The sequence below is a fragment of the Haemorhous mexicanus genome, chromosome 9 (genome assembly GCF_027477595.1).
Source record: "Haemorhous mexicanus isolate bHaeMex1 chromosome 9, bHaeMex1.pri, whole genome shotgun sequence".
Lineage (NCBI taxonomy): Eukaryota > Metazoa > Chordata > Aves > Passeriformes > Fringillidae > Haemorhous > Haemorhous mexicanus.
The window spans coordinates 24,460,837-24,482,750 of NC_082349.1; the positions used below are offsets into that span (position 1 = coordinate 24,460,837).

The window sequence follows — 21,914 nt, forward strand, 5'->3', positions numbered from 1 at the left end:
GTATCAAACTATTTTGAAGGACAACTGTTGCTTCGAGTTCATATTTAGGAATATGATGCTCATAAATGTTTAGCTCTGTCTCAGTCAAATACAGGTGCCTTTTTTGTTGCTCTTTTCCATTAACTGAGCTAAATTACATTACTTTCTTGATCATGTTTCTGTAGGTCCAAACCGGAGAAAGATGGGCATGAAAAGAAGAAACACCGAAGTTCTCGTGCTTTTCACGATGCAGATGGAAGATCCCAGGAAAAATCTCCAAAGAGAAGCAAAACCCCAGATGGTTCTTCAGTTCATACTGAAAGGCAGGAGAAAATAGTGATCCAGTTTAAAGCCAAAGAAATCAAACATGGCAAAACCACCCGCACTCCTGATGTGGTTACCTCCAGCAAGGAAAGAAGTCGCTTTGATGGAAGAGAAGGGAAAAGGCTCTGGCACAGCTTTGAACTTCAGAGGGACAAGGCACTGAAGAAAAAGAGAGAGAAAGCCGAACTCTGTAAACTCAAGCTAAAAACAGAACAAGCTATGATAGAAAAGTTTAAGTCCTCTGTGTATGAGGTACCACATAAAAAGGCAGAGGGCTCAAAAAAGCGAAGTGAAGATGTCAGAATACCCAAAAAGCCACCTGGCAGCTCTACAGGAACTGGGCATGGTGACAGACCTGCCAGTAAGGAGCCAAGTGCATTATCTAGCTTCTGGGAAGAAGAGGAGGAGGAAGAAGAATATAAGGACTTTGCTGAGAAAAAGAGGCACACGAGTAAACACAGATCATCACACTCCTCATCTGAAATTCCGCCACGACGGGACTCTCGGAAACGCAAGAAACACAGCCCTGGTTCTCCTAAAGCTCCTGAGCACTCAGGAACTAAAGAAGGAGACTTGGAAGCCACAGCACTGTGTTTTAAGCAGGTAATCAGAACCCTGTTCTTTGTGTTACGTAGATGTTTCAGGATGGTTTCTTAATGGCAGATTAATATGAGTAGACTGTCTTCTTACAGAATCCAGCCAGGTTTCATAGCTAACTAGGTGGATTTTTCTGATCCTAATGTAAACCTTGTTTCCATGTTCCTCAGCTAAATGTTAAACAGACCAGAAGAGTAAAGGTCTTGGATGTTGGGACTGTCTGCACAGATGCTTCCATGGCTTTGCTTTGCTGCTGGGGGTGTGGAATACTTTAGTTTATGTATAAGTCAGCTGATTCTTTTGTTTTAAGCTGATATGGTTATTTCATTTTTTGAATGAATAAACTGAAGCAATGAAAACTTGCTGCCAGAGAGCATTGCTAGCGGAATGATGCCTGGAGAGCTTGGGGTGGATGTGGGACTAAATTGGTATGTGTGCTGCAGAACTTCCTTTTTATCTGTGACAGGTTTATTTCTAAGCTCAGGTTGTGGTGCAGAGCCAAACACAAGCTGGATCTTGAGCATGGGGTTTTTTTGCTGTTCTTCTGGTGAAAATGCCCAGCAACTTTGGAGATTCCAGTTTGCGTTACAGTAGTGTGAGCATTTTGTGTGTATGCTAAGAGGTATTACATGCAAAGCTGGGGAGTCATTGAGGTTGGAAGGCACCTCTGGGGACCATCCAGTCCAGCCCCTTTGCAAGCAGGGTCAGCCAGAGCTCATTGCCCAGGACCAAGGATAGAGACTCCACAACCTCTCAAGGTAGCCTGGTCAAGCACCTTCCGTGTAAAAAAGGTGGGGGGTTAATGTTCAGATGGAATTTGCTGTGTAATCCGGTTATTTATTTAAAAGAAAGCCATGCATCTAAGCCATATTAAAATGATACCAGTAGATGCTAATAACTGTGGTTTATGTTCCCTGTTCCCTTGGGAGTACCCAGTGTTCTCTAAAAAGCCCTCTAAGACATGTGTTGTTCTTCTGTTCCTGCTTGTTTCTAGAATGTTGAGGACCCCTGCACATCTAACTCCTACCAGGGAGGTGAGGTCAGAAAGCCTGTGCCTGTCCCACAGGTGAGTGAGGGACTCGTTTAACTCTGTAGGGCTTCATTCCAAAACTCCTGATGTGGGAATCCCTTTTATTTTTATTTTTTATTTTATTCCTTGATATTTTGTCATGTTGGTAGGGTGTGTGTTTGTGGTGTTTTTAATTCTCCCTTACAGAGCTCTGAAGACTTTCCACCCCTTCAAGACAGTCAGAATACAGAGACAGACCAAGAGGTTGGTAATGCTTTCTTTTAACGCTTCTGTGTTGCCTTAAAGACCAAGGGCACCAAGGCTGTTTAACTGGACAATTCTGTGACCTTTCCTGGTATTTGGCATTGTTGACTCATGATCTACACTCAAATGTGGAACATTTATTTAAAAAACTAAGCAAACTTGCTGAAGTGTTGCTAATCAGGAACTTTCTGAGATAAAGAGTGTCTTTCTATTACCGCGTGCAACAAAAGGGCCTTCATAGTTACTCACAGCTATCTCATGTTTCATCCTCTAACTTTTTAGTTGGAAGAGAGACATATTTTTTAAGAAGTACCTGTTAGGAAACTTGCAGTTTATGTAGCAAAAAAATGCAGCAAAGTTTTTGAATACCATGTAGAAGGGTCAGAAATCTTTCTAGGCCATATTTTGGATGTCTTTACTGGAGAATATGTAGAAATTCTCATGGATTTACATTTCCTGTACTGACTTAAAATTTTTCAGACATCATTTTGAGGCAATTTTAACAGCTTTAATGCAAAAGTGTCTTTTGGGGGAATAATTATGAAGTGATTCCTTCCAGTGGATTGCACACATGCTCATTTTCTCACTGTAGATGCAGATAGTTGAAGACTTGCACGTTGCTCGTGTGGAGAAGAGGATGGCCCTGTCTGTAGTACAAACCTGTGGAGAACTTACAAGCATGGAGATAGATCTTCCAGAACAGGATTTAAATACCTCTGCTGGTATGTCATGATTGGATCTGCTTTGCTCTCTAGTTGGAACAAATAAGTACAGTTATTGATGGTCTGAGTAGTGAGCACACAACTGATTATTTCGTCTGTTTTCTCTTTTTTCTCTTCTTTTCCCCTAGGGGCTTTTAGTTCTGGTCTGAACATCCTAGTGGTGATTGACACAAATATAATGATTAGTCACCTTGAGTTTGTGAGATCCCTGAAATCTGAGGCTATACCAGGTATGTAAATATGTTCTGATGAGTAAGACATTGTAAGGAAAACAGATGCTGTAAGAGCTTCAGGATACCTGAAGGAAACCAAGCCCTGGGCTCCTTAAAAAGGCAGCAGGTTTCATGCAGGGGCAGAAAGCACACACTTGAGATCCTGGTTCTGTGAACCCAGACAAGCTGCATCTGAAGGAAACCTCAGCTGTGGAAGCAGAACCTACTGTGCTTACAGCCCATGTACCTGTAGAGAATCATGGCAGATATTCCCAGGAATATGCTTGAATTCTTAGCAGTAAATAAGTCTTAACCCTTTCTAAAAACATAATTTAAGCATTTAACCCCTTGCTAGTTATAACTCTTATTTTCTCGTCTCCTTTTAGCATTTCTTTTTCTAAAAATATAAAACAATCTAAAAAGTGTTAGGCAGTCAGTCAGTGCTTTGTTTCTGTTTTGGTAAAGGTGGCAGAGCTGAACAATTTCTCAGGAATTCAGAGTGCAGACCCTGGCTTTAATATTTGCTTGTAATATTCTGGGAAGCTGTTGGTTATTTAATGTTTGCAGGATTGGGATCGTGCATGTCAGTTCTTGGTAGGCACATCTGGAGTTTGTCAGAATGCCTAGGGTGCTTTGACGCTTTCAGCTAATGAATACATTATTCCAGCCAATTGGAAATTACCTTTCCTTAGGGCCTGTGTGATTTTCAGGAGTGTGTCAGACTGTAATTCTTCTCTCAGGTTAGGAATGCTGCTGTCTTATGTATGCTGAGATGCCTTTTTAGAATACTGCAACTCCCAGAGTCTGGTCCTGCTCCAGACCCACTATATTGAGAAGGCTACTGATTCCCAGCCTATTTATTGTAAAGCAGATGGTTATTAATGCATTTTTTCAAAATTCTGTTCTCATTATGTGAATTAGAAAGAAAACAGTTGAAGTATTTGTCATGGGGAGACCAACAGAACAGTTGTTAAACTTCGGATTTAACCCTGTATTTCATATAAAAGCTTTAAAGTTCAGCCCAAATTTACCTACAAATAAAGCCATGGTCCAATAGCCACGCTTTCTGTTCCTGGTTTAGGAGTGCTGGTTGGCAATGAGCACAAGCCCTTGCTGCTTTCTTTTGCTGCTTTCTTTGGCACAGTGACTGGTGTGGTCACTCGAGTGTGTGCAGCCTAGTATTCCAGCTGCTGTTTCACCTTGCTGCAACATCTTACAGCAGGTGTGTGCCAAGATAACTGGTGCAAATATGGACTATTAATGTTGTCAAAGTATTGTGCTGATTAAAATTGTGTCTCCCTTTTGTTTGCCTGGTACTGTCACTTTTCTATGTAATCAGCGTAGTGCCAGATTGAGGTTAGATTAGAAAGAGGGAAGTCAGCCTTTTCCAGCTTTTTTTCCAATGCTAGAATCTCTTGAGCAAGGACTATGAAAACTACTGGCAAAAAGGTGTGAACTTGCATAAATATGATGCTTCAATTGAAAGTTCTCTGTATTGTGTTGCTCCTGCAAATACCATTGTTTATTTTTTTTTTCCTTCCAGGAGTTGACAGACTTGCATTAATCATTCCCTGGGTCGTCCTACAAGAGCTGGACAATTTGAAGAAGGGGAAAATGTTGCAGCATGTTCGGGACAAAGCTATCCCTGCAGTGCAGTTCATCTACAAGTGTCTCAAGAACCAGGATTCCAAACTGTGGGGGCAATCCATGCAGCTGGCTTCTCAAAAAATGTGTAATACATGTGCAATCCATTTGTGCTGGGTACTTCATCCTTGCACTTCACCTAGTGGCAACCTTAGAATTCTGAGTTTAATGAGTTTCTTCACTCTGATGTTCACTAATTAACATCAGCTAATTTCTTACAGCAGCCTTCACAGTGTATCCAAGGCTGTGGCAAATGTCTCCACTATCTATTGTTTTACCAGTTGTTTCTCACTTTCACCTTACACTTGTGTCCTTGTGTGGGGAGTGTTAAATGTACAAAGAGCACCATGAGTGTACTGAGGTATTTGTGAGGCTGAGTTGTGCCCACATCCCTCAGCTGTGTCTGCCTTGCCTTTGCAGATGGGCTGAGTGACGAGAACAATGACGACCGTGTCCTGCAGTGCTGCCTGCAGTACCAGAAGCTCTTCCCACAAGCTCTTGTTGTCCTCTGCACGTGAGTTCCTGGCTGCCTTTAGCTCTCCTGCCACACTGCTTTCAAATCAGGGCTTAAAGAAAGAGCACTTTCTGAAGTAAGCTCTTGGAAGGACAATCACCCTCTTAAAAGCTAGAGTAAAAGGATATAATATGCCACTACAATTGGAGATGAAATCACCTTCATGAGCTTGAGGCCTGAAATAGAATTCAGCTTACTATATATTCAATTTTAACAGTTGTTATAGCATAGGTTTCTCAGATTTTATTCTGGTTTCTCATAAAAAATATTTCTGAAGTTACAAAATTGAAAAAAAGATGTGAATTAAGGATTGAGATCCAGTTAGAGACTTCATCCCTGTTCCGAGCCAGCCAAGCAGAAGCAAGGAGGGGTTAATCTTAGAAAGAGGGAAGCTGGGGATGGATTTGCTGCTGTTCCTGTTTGTGAGGATAACAGCTGACCTCTGGGTATTGATTGTGAATTTGATAGAAGCAGGTGAAGCCAGCTCAAATGACTAATACTCCTTGGCTCTACTTGCTCTGGTCTTGGCTAGAACCAGTTCCTGCATGGTTCAGTGACTGGGATTAAAACTCTGTGCACCATTTGGATTGTTCAAGTTGACACAGGTGGCTGCTGAAAATGCCATTTCAGTCACAGTGTTCATGGGGTCATGATGGTGATTTTAGGTCTCACTGATCAAAAAACAGGAGGTGACTTCAGAACTGGTTTTCATCCAAAAATCTCTTTATCCTCTACCAATATAAGCAGTGGAAATTTTTGAGAAAGTACTGGGATGCAAGTTTGTCCTGGATTTTTAGAGTAGTTCTACTGGAGCAGAACCTCACAGTGGCATTTGGGATAAAGATTTGGCCAGCAGAATAGTTAAAAAGAGTCCCAACAAGGAGAATTAACTGTAGCCATCCAATAAGATAGTACTGTCTTAGAATTATTGCCTGGTTTGCTTTCTGAGATCATAGCAACTAAGCATCACTGCTGTAATCACTGCTGTAGTCATTATAGCTATCGTTTTCTTAAACCTAGACCCTGAAACACTTCTCACTATGTTTCTCATTTTTACTTAATTTTCTGGTTTAATTTTTTGAACTGCTTCTAATTGCTTGAGAAAGAGAACTTTGTCTGTATAGTGAAGTTCACAAAATAAGTTTTCCAAATACAGTGTGCTGCTTTTATTCCTTTGTTGACAACAATTAGTTATTTTCTAGAGATGATAAAAATCTGTGTAATAAAGCCATTGTGAGTGAGGTCAAGGCATTCTGCAAAGCTGATCTGGTCGCTGCTCTGCAGAACGTGAATGCAAACAGACCCCAGAACTCTGAGGAGCTGCAGCAGCCAAAGCAGGGTGAGTCTGTGGAATATGGTGGTTTGTGAGTTTGTAAAAATCAGTGGGGTAGAGGAAGAACAGTTGCTACTATACCTTCAGTTTTCCTATGCTTTGAATCCTTAGGAATGTTTTTTGTTTGGGGAAGGTTTTTTCAAAGGTTTTCTGAAAGTTTGATATGTTAATTAAACCATCTCTCTCAGAGTTCTAGGAAATTCAAATATGTCATGTTTTTATTCTATAGAAAAAAGCACTGCATTAGTTTCCTGTGTTTAGAGTAATTTAAAAGAACTTTTTGGGACTGAAGGAGGTTTTTTCATTATTCCAGAGATACAGGTACAGCTTACAGAGGTCCTCTTGTGCTTGCTGATAACCCTGCTGGCTGTATATGATCTTAAGTTATTTAATGAAAAAAGAAATGTGGAGTAAGATCACTAATGAGTAATACTCTGGGGACATTAACCTTCTTGGTTAGTAGCTCTTAATTAAAAATACATACACTATAAGTGGGTATAACTAGAAATAATTGAAACTTAATCAGGTGAAGCACATCTGCTTCATAAACCAAAGTGCAGTCTGTCTTTGTTTATGGGGATAAGTTCTTCATGTGCCATCAACATGAATTAGATGTAAACCCAGTTTCAATAAATGCCTTTTATGTCATTGGTTTGACAGATACAGAATTTGGAAAGACAAGAGGTGATGCTGGTTTTACTGCACAATTCCCAAATGTGCTTCCAGATCTTGAAAAGAACTTAGGAGAAGCTTTGTCTTGTATTTTGGAGACTGAAATGAAACTTGCATTTGGAAACCTGTGGATGGAGGTGGTTTCTTACATGATTTTGTTTGCTATTTTGATTATTGAAAGGTTTGAATGTCCTTGGTATTTTATTGCTATTAATACCTGTGCCAAGCCAAACCCAAGTCATCCAGGTCCCTGATATCATTGACAGGGAACAGCTCAGTGTTCACTTCTAATATTTCATTTTATAGCAAGATTATCCTGTTTGATCCCTAGTGTGCAACACGTGCAGTATTTTAATAGCATTTTAATAATGCAGTAACAGGGCTGCAGGTTTCTCAGAGTAAAGTTCCAGAGTTCTTTTTATTAGTGGCATTAAAATTCTATTTCAGTTTTTCTACTCAAGTGAAACTCTGCCCTGTAAGTATATCCTGCAAGAAATCATTCCAACATGTTCTGTATAGTATCAGGGCATTTGTTGCAGGCATTTCTTCCCCACTAGAACAGATGTGGATAAAACTTCACAGCTAAATTGATTCCAGTGCAGATGCAGAATGACAAGGGTACTAATGAGAACCTCTAAACATGCTTGCAGAAGTATGGTTTGCAGAAGTACTCACATACAAGGCACTTTCAAATTGTCCATGCTTTACTTTAGATTCCATTTTATAGCTGGTGGGGCTTGTTAAGTTTAAATTTATTGCATATAAGCCTCTGTCGTTTTAAAAATCCCCGAAATCGAAATCGTGGGGTGACTGTTGTTTCCCAAGCTGCCCTGATTAGCTGCTAAACTTTCAATCACTTCTCTATTCACTTAGTTAACTTCTTTAAACAGATCTTCAGACACTGGTTTCGCTTGATAGTAGCGAATTCTCAGTTTTTTTGCAATACACGTATTTTCCTTCATATATAAATAGTCACAGTGTTTATTTTTACTTTGTAACAGTACTGGAAAAGCAAAGACATATTTACTGTTGTTCTTTTTGTTCTTGTTACTGTTGGCTTTTGTGCACAAGTAACTCATTTGATCAGTTTTGACATAAATCAAAAGTCTTAAGGGTTTTTGAGGCAAGGGGAACCACAAATCATGAGACTGATTGTGCATTTCTTCTGAATGAGCATCACTGTTTAACCCATGGTGCTGCTGAATCACATCTTTATTAATAAATAAACTTGTTTAAATCTGAACATGGTCTTATTTCTGAGGAATCACTGAATTTCTCCTTCAGCAGTCACAAATCATCACATTCTTGAAGAACAGAGCAGTTGTGGGATGTCTAGGAATATGTCTAAATGAAAATCAGCCTTTGAATTTAAAACATACTCTCTTCCAGATCCTGTATTTGAAGCCACCTTGGACCTTAGCAAACCTGCTGAAATGTTATAAAAAACACTGGATGGCTGTTTTTGGTTATGTGGTGCCAAGGAGTTTACTTTCAACCATTGAATGTCTTTCGAAACACCTTTATGCAGGTAACAGTCCCTGAGAAAGTTAATTGTAAACTTGTAAAAAGCCTCTGTGTTCTGGTTTGAGTTATGGAACTGACTATGTGTATTAATGGTCACCTAGGTCTGAATTATTTTTAAAAAGCAAATAATCATTTTCCCTCCTTTGCCTCCATGTTACATGTGACCAAATGATCTGCATGTACCAAAAAAGTTATGGAGGAGCAAAGGTTATTTAATGCGATGTGTGAGAGCAGGGAGGTTTGTTTTAAAAAGAAACCAACTAAAATAAAACCCCTACAAACCTTCCATTTGTTTAAAGATGTCTTTGAGCATTTGATTTTGACAGACAGAGCTGGTGAACTCCCCTGGAGGGTGCTGGGCACTGCCCAGGCTCCCAAGGGAATGGGCACAGCCCCAAGGCTGTCAGAGCCCCAGGAGCGTTTGGACAAAGCTCCCAAGGATCCAGGGTGGCATTGTTGGGGTGTCTGTGCAGGGACAGGGGTTGGACTCTCTGATCCCTGTGGGTCTCTTCCCACTCAGGATATCCTGGGATTTCTTGGTTCTACCTCTTGGGGATATTCTGCTGTTCTGCAGAATATTATTTTAGATATGCCAGTTGATCCTTGTGTAAGATCCCAGGATAAACTTGGTTAAGGAGTGAGCAATCTCATGCATGTTTATCTGAGATTGTTGTACCCAATGCTTCTGAACCATTTTCCTAGGCTTTTCAAGTGCTTCTGTTAATCTAGGTATTTGAGTATTAAATTTGCTTGCCAAGACTGTTAAATCCTAACTTGTTTTTTTCCTCTCTCTTACATTAATGTCTAAACATCAGATAAACCATTTGACTCCTCAACAGTGCGTGTCCTACTCCAGGAATCCAAAAAATTGCTCCATGCTTTCAGCTGCAGGTCAGACTACAACGGTGTCCTGCCCCAGGCTTATGCTGAAGTGGCAAAACTGTGTGAGACCCTCGGGGGGGTAAGGGCAGCTTTGGTGTTTGTCCACCTCACCACATCCTCAAGTTGTTCCATGTTCCAAACCTGGCTTAGATTTCTTAATTATTGCCATCATTTCCACTGATTACTCCAGGAAATGTTGCTGGGGTGTTTTCATAATGAAGAGACCCTGACTTTAACTTTTATTTTCATGCAGTAAATATCTGCAGATACATTTTTTTTCCCTAATATCAATGTGTTAGTATCTGAAGGGTGACTGAAAACCATTATTTTGTCTTAGTTTTCTATTGCATTGGTATCTGATGAGCCTTAGAAGTTAAACTTGCTGTTTCTCCTTCTGACATGGGTCCCATACTGCTGTTCTTAAGTGTGTTATTTCAGCTTTCATTGTCTTTGTAGCTGAAGAAGGGACTCCCTTGTTTCATGTGGTTTGTGGTGGTTACTGGGGTTGTCCTGGCCCCTTTTGTGTTCTCAGAAGTTGGTCTTCACTCCCAGCTCAGCTCTGAGGAGGAAATTCCAACTATCTTGGTTTATGGTTACTGTCAGTTCTGTATGTAATGACGTAAAAACTGGAGTCATGAGCATGGATGAAATATTTGGATTTATGGGAAAGAAGATAGGTCAGAACAGCTGTAAAGAGTTCTTGGTGTCTTTGGAAAAGGATGAAAGGGAAAGAAAGGTCAGGAGTCACCTGTGCTGGGACCTCTGTGCAATGCAGTCAGCCCTGAACCTGATGTTCTGTGTAATGAAAATCAGGCTCTGTCTGAAAACTTGTCAGGAAGGAAATTGCTCCCTGTCAGGATGGTGAGGCCCTGGCACAGGGTGCCCAGAGAAGCTGTGGCTGCCCCGGGATCCCTGGCAGTGTCCAAGGCCAGGTTGGACAGGGTTTGGAGCAAGCTGGGCTAGTGGAAGGTGTCCCTGCCCATGGCAGGGGTGGCACTGGATGGGCTTTAAGGTCCCTTCCAACCCAAATTATCAAGAGAGGCTTTAGATGCAGAGAATGTAACCAAGGTGACTCAGAGTTCAGCCTTGATTTCTTCAGCATTGCTTAAAAAAAGATCTGTAGAAGTGTGTAGATTCTGGTTTTCTGAAGTTAGGAACCAAATACATTGATTATTTGTTTGCTGAACTGTTTTATAAGGTGAGGGCAGACAGTGAGCAGGATTTATCAGAAGACATCATGGTTCTTTCAGAAAATGCTGCTTGTGAAAAAATGGAAGCCACGATGCCCAATCTGCAAAGCACTGAGGAAAAAGAGCTACAGCCCAGCTTTCATGTGGCTCAGGAAAACAGGCACCAGGAAATCTGGTCAGTCCTGGAAGGTGTTTGGAACACCATGAACTTGTACAGGTACAGCCTGCTAAAGGGGCTCAGAACTAATACATAACCTTAGATAACTTTTAAACAAACACACTTTAGAAACTGTGCTTTTTTTTACCCTGTAATTAATCTAAATTGACCCTCAAAAAAAAAAAATCACACAATAGTTGGGAGCATGCAAATTGTTATGTCAGTCAGAGCTTTTTAATTAACTGCTTTTCTGTCCCTTCCTTATTTCTTTTGAATTTCAGTATTGAGTTATTCCAGAAGCTGGACCCCAGTGCAGTGACCATGGCTGGCAAGGCCTCGTTTGAGGAGGCTTTTTTGGGCCTGCAGAAGCTGTTGGCAGCAGTGAAGGACATCCGTGAGAGCATTGGCAGGTGAGCACTGCAGCTGGGCACCAAGTGTGTGACAGGCACCTGAAGTCACAAAAGTCTGAAATATTTCAGCACCCAGCCACTCTTTATTCTGTGTGCTTGGTGGCATGATTTGCAGTAAAAATCCTGCTGTCAAGGCTGCCTTGAACCATTGGTAGCAAAAGATCATGGAAGTGTTGCAGACATGGAGATCTCTTGCAGGGAATTGCCTTTGATGTCTGGGATTTGTTTTCCTGTGTTTGACTAGCAAGTTGCCTCTGCTCAGGTGTAACTGGAGCTATTAATGATTATGATTAATACATCAGTTTTGAGGGCAGGAACTTTGAATAATTCAGGGCATTTTTGTTTCAAAAAGTTGAAAAAAATTGAAAGCAGGATTCCCTCTGCTTTTTTGTGAGGCCCACTCAGATGGGGGCAAAGTTCCAGTAGAGTGAAGGATTTAAAGTTGTGGGGCTTTGCTGTTAACAGTTCGAGTGCTCTTCATGGCAGCCATAACAACAATCAACTTCATTCTCTCTTTAGGCAGGATAATATTCCCTCTGTCTTCATAGAACCACAGAATCCCAGAGTGGTTTGAGTTGGGAGAGACCTCAAAGCCCATCCAGTCCACCCCTTCCATGGGCAGGGACACCTTCCACTAGCCCAGCTTGCTCCAAACCCTGTCCAGCCTGGGACACTGCCAGGGATCCAGGGGCAGCCACAGCTTCTCTGGGCACCCTGTGCCAGGGCCTCACCACCCTCACAGGGAACAATTCTTCCCCCATATCCCATCTGACCCTGCCCTCTGGCAGGGGGAGCCCCATCCCTCCACTGTCTTTTTTTACAGCACAAAAAATTGGAAGTTTCAGGAAGAATAAGGAATCTCCTGTGTTGTCTTGGCTTAGTCCTTTTTTCATGGCACTGAAATATAGATCTATTCAAAGAATTATAGTCTCTCTTTCAAATATAAATGATCAAAATATTATAAAATTAGAAGCAGAAAAATATGGGTGGAAATGTGAACTTGAGCAGCTGAGTGCTGATGGCTTCAATTTTCCCCTCTAAGAAATTGTTTCAATAAAGTAGGTTACTGCTAAACTTTGCTCTTTTCTGTCTGATGCTAAAGGTTTTGCAACAGATCCTGTGGTACCAGTTTACAAATGTGGTGGATGAGATTAAATGGGAATATGGAGTATTCAGAATGGTTATTTTTGTGTTGCAGAGGTGTTTCATTTAAAACTGTTGGTTTTCTTTGTGGGAGAGCTCTGTAAAAATAAAAACTCCCAATAATGAATAAAAATTCACAGGCTGATTGTTGGAATGGAGTAGTTTTGCTGGACACTGGAAATGCCTGCTCTGATGTGCAGGTTTGCAGTAGGTGGCATCATGGAGCAAGAAATGGGGAGAATTTGAGCCAAGCATTTGCTGCATTGGCCTTGAGTGGAGGGATTTAAGGGAATCTGAGAGTTTAGAGGAGCTTTTCCAGTTTTATGAATATTACAGAGTATTAAAGCAAAAATTCAGAAGCTTTCATAGAATCAGAATGGCTGGGGTTGGAAGGGATCTTAAAGCTCATCTGTTTTCCTACCATGAGCAGAGACACCTCACTTTCATTTTGCCCTAAAACTGACCTTGCAGTGTATTTATATTTCTTGATTTTTGAAAAAAATGCCTCTCTGTGACTTAATCCAATGGCATGATTGCAGAAAAGGAGGCACTGGAGAAAAAACAGTGAGAAAGTTCTGTCTTGAATATTTGGAGGTAACACAGCTTTTAGTGATCAAATACAGCTGATTCTGTGGTACCTCCTGATCCCTGCTATCCAGAACAAACAAGAGAGAAAATGTCTTGTGAAAGCTTGGAAGCTTTACCAGTAAATTATGTTGAAAGTTCAATTGCATTAACAGTGTAGATTTTCAGATTGTTAAAAACAATTAGAAAAACAGGATTATGCTTTTTGAGATAAATGTAATGATACCCTTAATCATAAAAAAAATACTGCGTCAGTGGCACTACCCTAGCTATTCAGGCTTGACGGCCAGAACATGTTAATGACAAATACAGAAATAAAAAAATAAAAAAAAAAGAAAAAGCTGTTTCATTGAAGATGTGTCAGTAACAGCTTTGGCATGTTACCCTGTTCTGGTAATTTCTGTAACACCATGCAGGTTTTTTTATTTTGTCTTGATTTCTTCCTCTAGCAGCATTGATAGCAGAGTGTGTTTGTCTTGCACAATTCTGCTTGCCAGCAATGACAGCCTTCAGCTCTGAAATTAGGAATAATCAGTACAGTTAGCATTTCTAACTATATTCCTTTACTATTGGTAATGGGCAGAGGGTATGAAACCTCTGAAATTTAAGCATCCAGTAAAATTGTGAAACCATTACATCATTGTAAATAATTTTGAATTGAGGATTTGTGAGTGTTCTCACTGGTGGTTTATGTTTGTATTTGGGTTGGGTATTATTTGGAATCAGTTAATTGGGGCACCTTATTTAAGGTCTCTTAAATTAACTCTTTAAAATAAAATAGGGGTTTAGATTAGCTGATGTTTGCCCTTAGCTGAGTTGAACTTGTGATTCTAACCTTCTATATGCAGCCCTTGGGAATTGGACATTGTCTTCCTGTTTCCTGCCAGGTTTCTTTTAGATAAGAAATCCTTGTTCATAGGAAAGAAAGAAAATTCAGTCTTGGATGAATTGATGCAGTTATTTCAAGTTGGATTTTTTCTTTTCATCTCTTGGCTAAAAAAGAATTTTTTTGTTCATATGCCAACTTAAAAATCACTCCCATCTTATAGCATATACACTTAGATACAGGCCTCCTAAATATTTATACTAATATGCTGTCACCTGTAAAATATTTGTCTGTTACTGACTGCATAAGGAGCCTGAGTTCTGCTTTTCTAGTATTTTATCTAAATTGAATCTCTCTCAATGGTTTGAAAAAAATGTGGTTTAGTCCAGGACTCTATAAACAATTTTGAATTAAAAGTGTAATTTCTTAAGATTTCAGTAGTGCAGGAGAGTGTTACTATACAGAACTGATCACTGAATTGAAATAATTTAAAAACAATTCTGCAGTGTTACTAGTTTTAGTACAGAATACCTCAGATGCAGAGAAACTGTGTCCTCTTTATTTTTTCAGCTGGCCAGTGAGGTCTTTTCTCCTTGGTGTCTCAATAGAGAATTGTCTTCATTCCCTTAGGCTCTGGTGTCAGTTAATAATTTCTGCCATAAAGTCTCAATAAAGTCTCTAGATGAAGAGCTCTGCCTTTAATCTTCTCTGCACACAGTCTCTTTTTTAGAAGTAAAATGGAAATTAACTCCCTGTTCAAAAAGTATCAGACATTCCAATCACTACTTGTTTGATCTTTATGGTTTTATGCATTTAAGTGAAACCTGAAACTGAACTTACCTGCAGCCTTCTCTGCTGCCAGGCCCAAATTGAAATGTTCTGTTGTGCCAATTTTAATGACAGCTGTAAGAAACAAAGCTCAAATAGAGCTGGAGGTGGGCAGTGCTCCCCAAGGGGCAGGGCAGAGGTGGTGCTGTGCAGCTGCTCACACCGTGGTGCCTTTAGAGCAGTCTGAAAAGCAGAAAGGTTTCAAACATGGGGCTGTAAAAGCCATGGTGCTTGGAGCCTGCAGAGCCAGGGGTGCCAGCAGGGGCTGACAGCTGAGACATTTTGATCTATTTCTTATCCATTTCTATTTATTTTTGTATCTTACGCCTTGTGCTTGGCATCAGATGAGTGACAGCACAGGAGATAAACATTGGGAGTTGTTTGGGAAGCACTTGAGATGAAATCATCAAGTCTGACTGTATCCTTTCTCCCTCCTGTATCCCAAGACAGGATTTAACCTCCAATTGGTGGCAGGTATCCACAGTCATTTCTTGGGTCTTTCTGTGGCATTCCCTTCTTTACCTCACATGCTCAATATTTCCAGAAAACTGTGTAGAACCACCCTGCAGTTCTTAGGTTGAAGCTGAAGTACAGAATGGGGGATGTTGTAGTGTGGCTCTGCAAGGCTGTGCTGATGGAAAGGCCAAGTGATTCCATGGATTTCTACCCTCTGCTTTTGAACCAGTGTGGGGCGAGGAGCGGCAGCAGTAGTTGGTGTTGTAGTGCTGAGGTTCTCATGGCTGCTTAGAACAGTTGGATGTAAAAGCCCTTTGCTTCATGGATTACTGATTTACAGACAGTTCTCTAGACATAGTTCTGTAGTTGAGGCAGGCATTTTATCACTGAGAAACTTCCATGGAAACGAGGGCAACTTGATTTGATGAAGTAATGAAGGCTGAGTCAATGCTCATACAGACAGGTCCAGATTTCCCAGTGCTTCCCATTCCCTTAAAATGTCCATTTTCCATAGCACAGCGGGGTGGCTAGAGGTGATGAAAGGAACATGAAGTGATTGAAAAGCAGTATGGAGCTGCGAAATCATTACTCTGCAGACAGGAATGTGTCAGTTTTGTACAGAAGAATATATTCCCAGACTGGAACTGGTATTGCAGCCCCTGTTTGGCTGCAGACAGCACCAGGCTGTTTTGTGAATGCTGACCTGTTGGCAATCTGTGAGGGGAGTTATGGTGCAGGCTCTTCTCTCAGCAGCTTCCCAGGGCTCTGTATGGAGTGAGGGCTCTCCCCTCAGAACAACAAATCTCTTGCGTTTGGAGCTTGCTATAAAATTGGAGCCAAATGTCAGACTTCTCATTCCACAGTACAAACCCAGAAACCATTGGCATCATCCAAGCAAAGGCCATAAAATGAGGTACAGGATTTAACATTAGGTTACTTGGATGATTAATTACACAATTTGGGTTTTTTTCCCCAAAGAGCTGGAGGCACAGTGGGTTTGTCCGTACACCTGAGGTCTTGCAGAGGTACACTTGAGTGTTCCCTCCATCCTTCCTCTGGAGAGTTCCCATGGCCAGGTTTTCCACTGGCAGCTCTGTCACTTATCCATGGGTGTCCTTGGCACAGCAGGAAGAACGGGGATGGAGAGATTTTGCCCCAGAATTTTGTGATGGCCTTGGGGTGAGATTATTCATAACACCTCAGCTTTTATGTTGTGTCCACTTGTGCTTCCAGGCTGTTGGCAGCAGTCAGACAGGTTCTGCCTGGACTGGAGGAAGTGATTCCATGAGGAATCAGCCTCTCCAGGCTCGGGATGCTGTGCTTCTGCTGCTGCAGGTGCTGGATGTGCTTCTGCTGCTGCAGGTGCTGGGTGTGATAGGCAGGGCTGGATAGCCTGGAGCTGCTGGGGTGGGGAATGGGAGCTGCTGGGGTGGGCAGTGGGAGCTGCTGGGGTGGGCAGTGGGAGCTGCTGGGGCAGTGGGAGCTGCTGGGGCAATGGGAGCTGCTGTGCAGTTGCAGCTGCCAGGATTCCCAGTGTTTCCATGGAGTGTTGCTGGCAGCTTCTACCTGCTGGGGTTTTCTGCTGTCAAAGCCGATTGTTGCTGAGGTGCCCGGGGAAGGTTCTGAGGTGTTTTTAGGCAGTGCAGCCAGTTGGTTCCCTTCCTGACTTGTAGTTGGCAGGTTTAAGGCAAACGTTTTGGGTACTGCTTCTTAGGAAGCGGGGGAAGAATGCATGACTAATTTTTGGTGATAATTCCTATGAAGAATGATGAGAAAAAGCAGTGCTTTTAGAGGGGACTCAACAATAAATCCTGTGCTGTGTCATGGTCTTCCAGCCTGCTTCAAACACAGGCTCCTTTAACTGGTATTTTTAAACTTACTCTGTTACTTTCCTGGTTTTTTTTTCAATTCCTAATTAATTCATTTATAAATGAAGCTTACAGCTTGCAAGAGGAGGGAGAGAATTTGGGCACTTTCCCATGGGAAAGTAAATAGAGCTTTCCCCAAAAGATTTTCTTTTTCCAAGTCCAGTCATTATCTTAATCATGATTTAACTATGTAAGACTTAAAAATCCAGAATTTTCTCAGTGTTTCTTAATATCTATAAGGTGTTACTTGTGTTGTAACTTTGTGCTGATTTTAAGGTACATTTTGCAGCATTTAAGGGGGTTCTGCTTTTCCTGGTGAATGCAAATGGAGTTACACTGAGGTGGAATTGAATTGTGTCTGCCTGAATAGATGAGGATAATAATTTTGTTATAAAACAACTTCTTTACTGGGTTGGTGTCTTGGTTTGGATAAGACAGGTGCCTGCTAAAGAAGGCAGGAGCTTCCCCTGAAATGGAGAATGCAAACCCTCCCCACCCCTCCAAATTGCTATGAATTTTAAATTAAGGGGCTCTCAGGCAACAAAAAAATACGGGAGCAGGAAATAACAGTTCTTTACTAGGGAAGGGGGGAAAAAACATAAAATGATAAAATAGAAACAATGCAGTACACTAAAATGACAGAGTCAGAACTCAACCTGACACCCTGTTGGTCAGGGTGCTGGCAGCAGTCCAATTGGAAAAGTGGCTGCAGTCCTCCTGAGGTGTCAGGTGTGGTTCTGTTGGAGCAGGGGGTCCTGTAGAAAAAGGGTGATTCTTCCTCCGCAGATCCGTGGAAGTAGAAGCAGCTGCTGTTCCTCTGGTGAATCCAGTGGAGAAGCTGTGCTGGTGTGTCAGAATCTCCTGATTATATCTGGATAGCAATGCTCGGCTCCTCCCTCTGGGCGGAGCATCTCACAATGGGATGTTACAGTTCTTATCAGCCATGCAGTGACATTCAATAGCCTCTTATCACGGGATGCCCCCTGCTGAGGGAGGAGTGATTGTGATCTCTCAGGGAGAGAGATAAGGGGAAATTGCCCACTTAACACCTAGACAACTGCAATACAGATGGTAATAGAATACATCCTGCCTTGCAATCCAGAACAGTTGGCTTTGGAGCCTTGTGAAAAAGGGTGTCCATCAAGGTGCTTCATTAAAGCCACCTCTCTTCAGCTGCTACATCCCACTGGCCCTTGGCTTTATTGGGTGGGAATTGGTGCTTATTAGAAGTAACAAAAATAGGAAGTGAGTTGCAGCCTTTGAGCTGCACATGGGAATCTGGAGGGAATGAGTTAAAACTGGAGTGGGAATGTTGTGTATGAGCCCATGGGCCTCACTGGTGGGCACCAAGGGGCTTTCAGTTTGTGCTGGATTTCCTCCCTCCTCCCTCATTCAGAAATGGCTCATGAAAACATGGAGGGAATTTTTAATTAGAAAAGGCCTCCAGAAAAGTCCTCCCAGAAATAATAAGCTCTTTAATTCTTTTAGAGTAGTGGAAGGGAGAATTCTTCACAGTTCATAATTTCTTTTTTGTTCAAGTAATTTTTTTTCCCTTGTAGATTTCTGACTTATTTTTTTAACTCTTTCATAGACTCCTTTTCTACTTGCTTTAAAGCATCCCCAAACCTTTCTTTTTCAGAATTTTAACCCCAACCAGCAGTTTCCAAGATATTTGGACCCTCTATAGCTTCCTCAGAAGACATGAGGTATGACATTTTCTTTGGTGTTAGATCACTCCACTTACAGCTTTTATTTCAAGAAGCTCTGAAGTCATGTCTCATCACTGTATTTCTATTAAGAATTTTGATTCTCTGCTCTTATTTATTAGTTGTTGAACATAAAGATGGATTTAGGTTGGATTTCAACAGGTATTTGAATTGTTCATGTGATTTGCTGACTGCTCACTTGGTGTGAATAACTTGCTGTTGAGAGTAAAAAAGCCTCAAAATGAATGTTTTTAGTGAAATATTTCTGTTTAATATGTTACATATTTCAGGCTTGCAGTGCTCTGTTGTGCAGGGAAATATATTTGGGGTTTAGGCCATTGCATATATTTTTGGAATTGATGCAAGTCAGAGCTTATTTCATTTGAGATACACACACATATATCTCTATATATGTATATGTAAATAAATCTATAGGGTAACTTAAGAGGGGAGGAAGCATTCTTGAAAGTCTTTTAGATTTGTGCAGAAGTGGTTAGAAAATGGAGCTGGAATTAGTAATATTAGATTTAATTACAAAATATAGGATGACTTTTTTAATGTACTGTCTCAACTTGAGAGCCTCTTAGGGAATACATGGGCTGTATGTGCTGTTCCTACTGTATAATTGTAAAAGACGTGATACTTGATAAATGACTATATTAATTCTTTCTTCTTTGTTTTAGATCAATAACAGTCTGAAATTCACTGCTGAGGAGCTGTATGAGTGTGTTTCACAGGAGCTTTACAGGTGAGCCAGTTACTGACCCCATTGGGGGAGTTGAGGCAGCTTTTTCACCTGTATTAACCGAGGTACCAGAGAGGAATCATCTGGGTCAATAAAAATCCCCCTTTGTAGGAATAGTGTAGGGAAAATAAACGGGAGATTTTTAGAATTCCCTTTTTAATTTTAATGCCTGATTAACACAGAGCTGGAGAGGACAGAAATTAAATTGGACTTGAGGCATCAGTGCCTACATTGAGATTTTCAGCCCCTGGAGGGGAGGTATTGAGCCCTCTCTCCTCTGCCAGTGGTTTCTGGCTCATTTCTTTATGAATTTGTGTTACTGAAGGTTTGTGAATCCAGGCTCTGGGAGGTTTCTAAAATGCCATCATGGATTTTTAATAATTCTGAGCTGGCTAATAAAGGACAGGTAACTGGATTTTGCTGTTGTGGGGATATGAATGAGCTGTCACTGGCCAGGATCAGCTGAGTGAAAGGCTGGAGGTTGAATTACTCTAAAAAGCTTCCCTTTGCCTGGATTCATTCTGGGTCCCTGAATCTTCTGTGAAGTTCAGTGTGCAGGTTGCAAGATCAGGAGACAAAGTTATTCAGGGAGGGAGATGGTAAAAAGTAATAAAAAGTAGTTTGAAAGCTTCACTCCCACAGGTTGATAGCTCTAGACCTATATTGATACAGGCATAAAGAAAAGAGTGTGTGGAAATTTGTGCTCAGCAGAGTAAAGCACGTGCTTTGGAGACTTCCCTGGCAGCCCTCAGGCTGTGCTTGGGGAACTCAGTGATTGGGGTTTTCTTCATTTTTGAGGAGCAGCTTTTAAATAGTCTTTTGAGAAAGGTTTGCAAAAGATTCCAAGTTAGGGCATGTTTATATGTGATCAGGTTGAGATTACTCTTTTGAAAGGGTCCAAGTTGTAAGGGGGTGTATCCAGATCCTTACTGAGTGTGAGTACAGGCTATGTCTGTGTGAAGGATGGTTGAACTGAGCCTTCCAGAATCCCAGATCTCTGCACAAGGTTGATGTCAGTGACCTCTCCTGACAATTGTTCCCCTTTACCTGCCCTAGAAGAGAACAGGAGCTCTGCCTGTGGCAGCTGTGGGTTGGCTGTTGGAAGGAGCTCAAGTGAAATCCTCTGACGTAGCAGCTGTAGTGCAAAAGTCACTGCCACTGCTTGAGCTTGATGAAAACGTCCTTGAAAATTTAAGGAGTATTTGTAAAGATTCCTGTTCTGCTGTGTCCTGCTAACCTTTCTCTCCTGTCTCCCAGGGAGAGGCTGGAAGTGGGCTGCTGCCAGCTGGCACAGCTGGAGCAGACGCTGGAGCAGTGCCAGGCGTCCGTGCACAGGGAGGCCGAGAGCCGGGGCTGGCTCTGACCCGGGCTCAGCCGTGCAAGCTCCGCCTCCTCAAGGGGAGGAGAGGAAAAGGGAAGTGCTGGAGGAGCCAAAACCCTGCTGGCTTTTCGTCTCGAAGGTGCTGGTTTGGGTTGGAGTTGAAGGAAAAACAGTTTCACATGGACATTAAATGTTGGGATTTCTGCTGAGAATTCTATTCAGTACTAGAATGTTCTGTCTTGAGTGAGGGTGCTGCTGGAGAACCAGGAGAAGCAGGGCTGGTTTGGGATGCAGCAGCTGTGCTGTGCTGCTCTGAGCATCCAGTTCCTGTGAGGAACTGAGCTGTTAATGGTTGTATAGGAAAACCCCTCTGTTTTGTTGGTAGTTTACAAGTCACAAGTGAGAGAATCTATTGTGTGACCTGAGGGTAGGAAGTAGCTGAGTGCAAGGCCAGGAATGAAGGACTGACCCACAGACACACCGTGTGTGTCCTATGCAGTGAAAGCTTCAGAGAGGATGTAGAATGGGCAAAGGAGCAGATTGATGCCTGTTTTTCCTTAAAGACAGAATCCCCATCCTCACACAAGGGCTTTTCTCCTTTGTTTAAGCAGGCATTTTATATTCATACAGCAGAAACCAGCTAGCAGTGCTCTTGGGGAGACTCCTCATCCTGCTCTTGCCATATCCTTCTGGAAGGTAGGCCTGGGTCCTCCCTGCTCTCCAGGTGACATCCCTCTGTGGCTGCACTGCTGGTTGCTTTCCAAACTGCTTTAAGTCCATGAAACTTTCCAAAAGCCATTTTCTAAGGCGTTTAACGCTACCTCTTCTTGTATGTATTTGTACAGAGATGAGCTGACTGGCAAAGTTCTGAAGTGTCTATTTTGATACTAACTTTTGGATGTATTTGTAAATTCTTGATTGTAAAAATGTAATTTATTGTTACATAAAACAGTGGTTAATTCTGAGTGGCTCTGCCCAGTCCCTCTGGTTTCAAGTGCAGCAC

The 21,914-nt window shown here is 41.7% G+C and overlaps 1 protein-coding gene across 1 annotated transcript in view; it reads left to right on the forward strand.

Moving 5' to 3' along the window:
* The window catches only part of SWT1 (SWT1 RNA endoribonuclease homolog), a 25,719-nt gene extending 3,843 nt beyond the window's left edge, over window positions 1-21,876 (forward strand). The window contains 16 exon segments of the mRNA XM_059854543.1: window positions 165-906; window positions 1,895-1,966; window positions 2,117-2,173; window positions 2,766-2,895; window positions 3,024-3,125; window positions 4,651-4,839; window positions 5,172-5,265; window positions 6,468-6,604; window positions 7,259-7,407; window positions 8,660-8,798; window positions 9,610-9,755; window positions 10,875-11,083; window positions 11,305-11,433; window positions 18,779-18,845; window positions 19,529-19,593; window positions 20,848-21,876. Coding sequence (XP_059710526.1) covers window positions 165-906; window positions 1,895-1,966; window positions 2,117-2,173; window positions 2,766-2,895; window positions 3,024-3,125; window positions 4,651-4,839; window positions 5,172-5,265; window positions 6,468-6,604; window positions 7,259-7,407; window positions 8,660-8,798; window positions 9,610-9,755; window positions 10,875-11,083; window positions 11,305-11,433; window positions 18,779-18,845; window positions 19,529-19,593; window positions 20,848-20,953 — 2,533 coding nt within the window. The 3' untranslated portion in view covers window positions 20,954-21,876.
* Window positions 21,877-21,914: the final 38 nt, after the last annotated feature.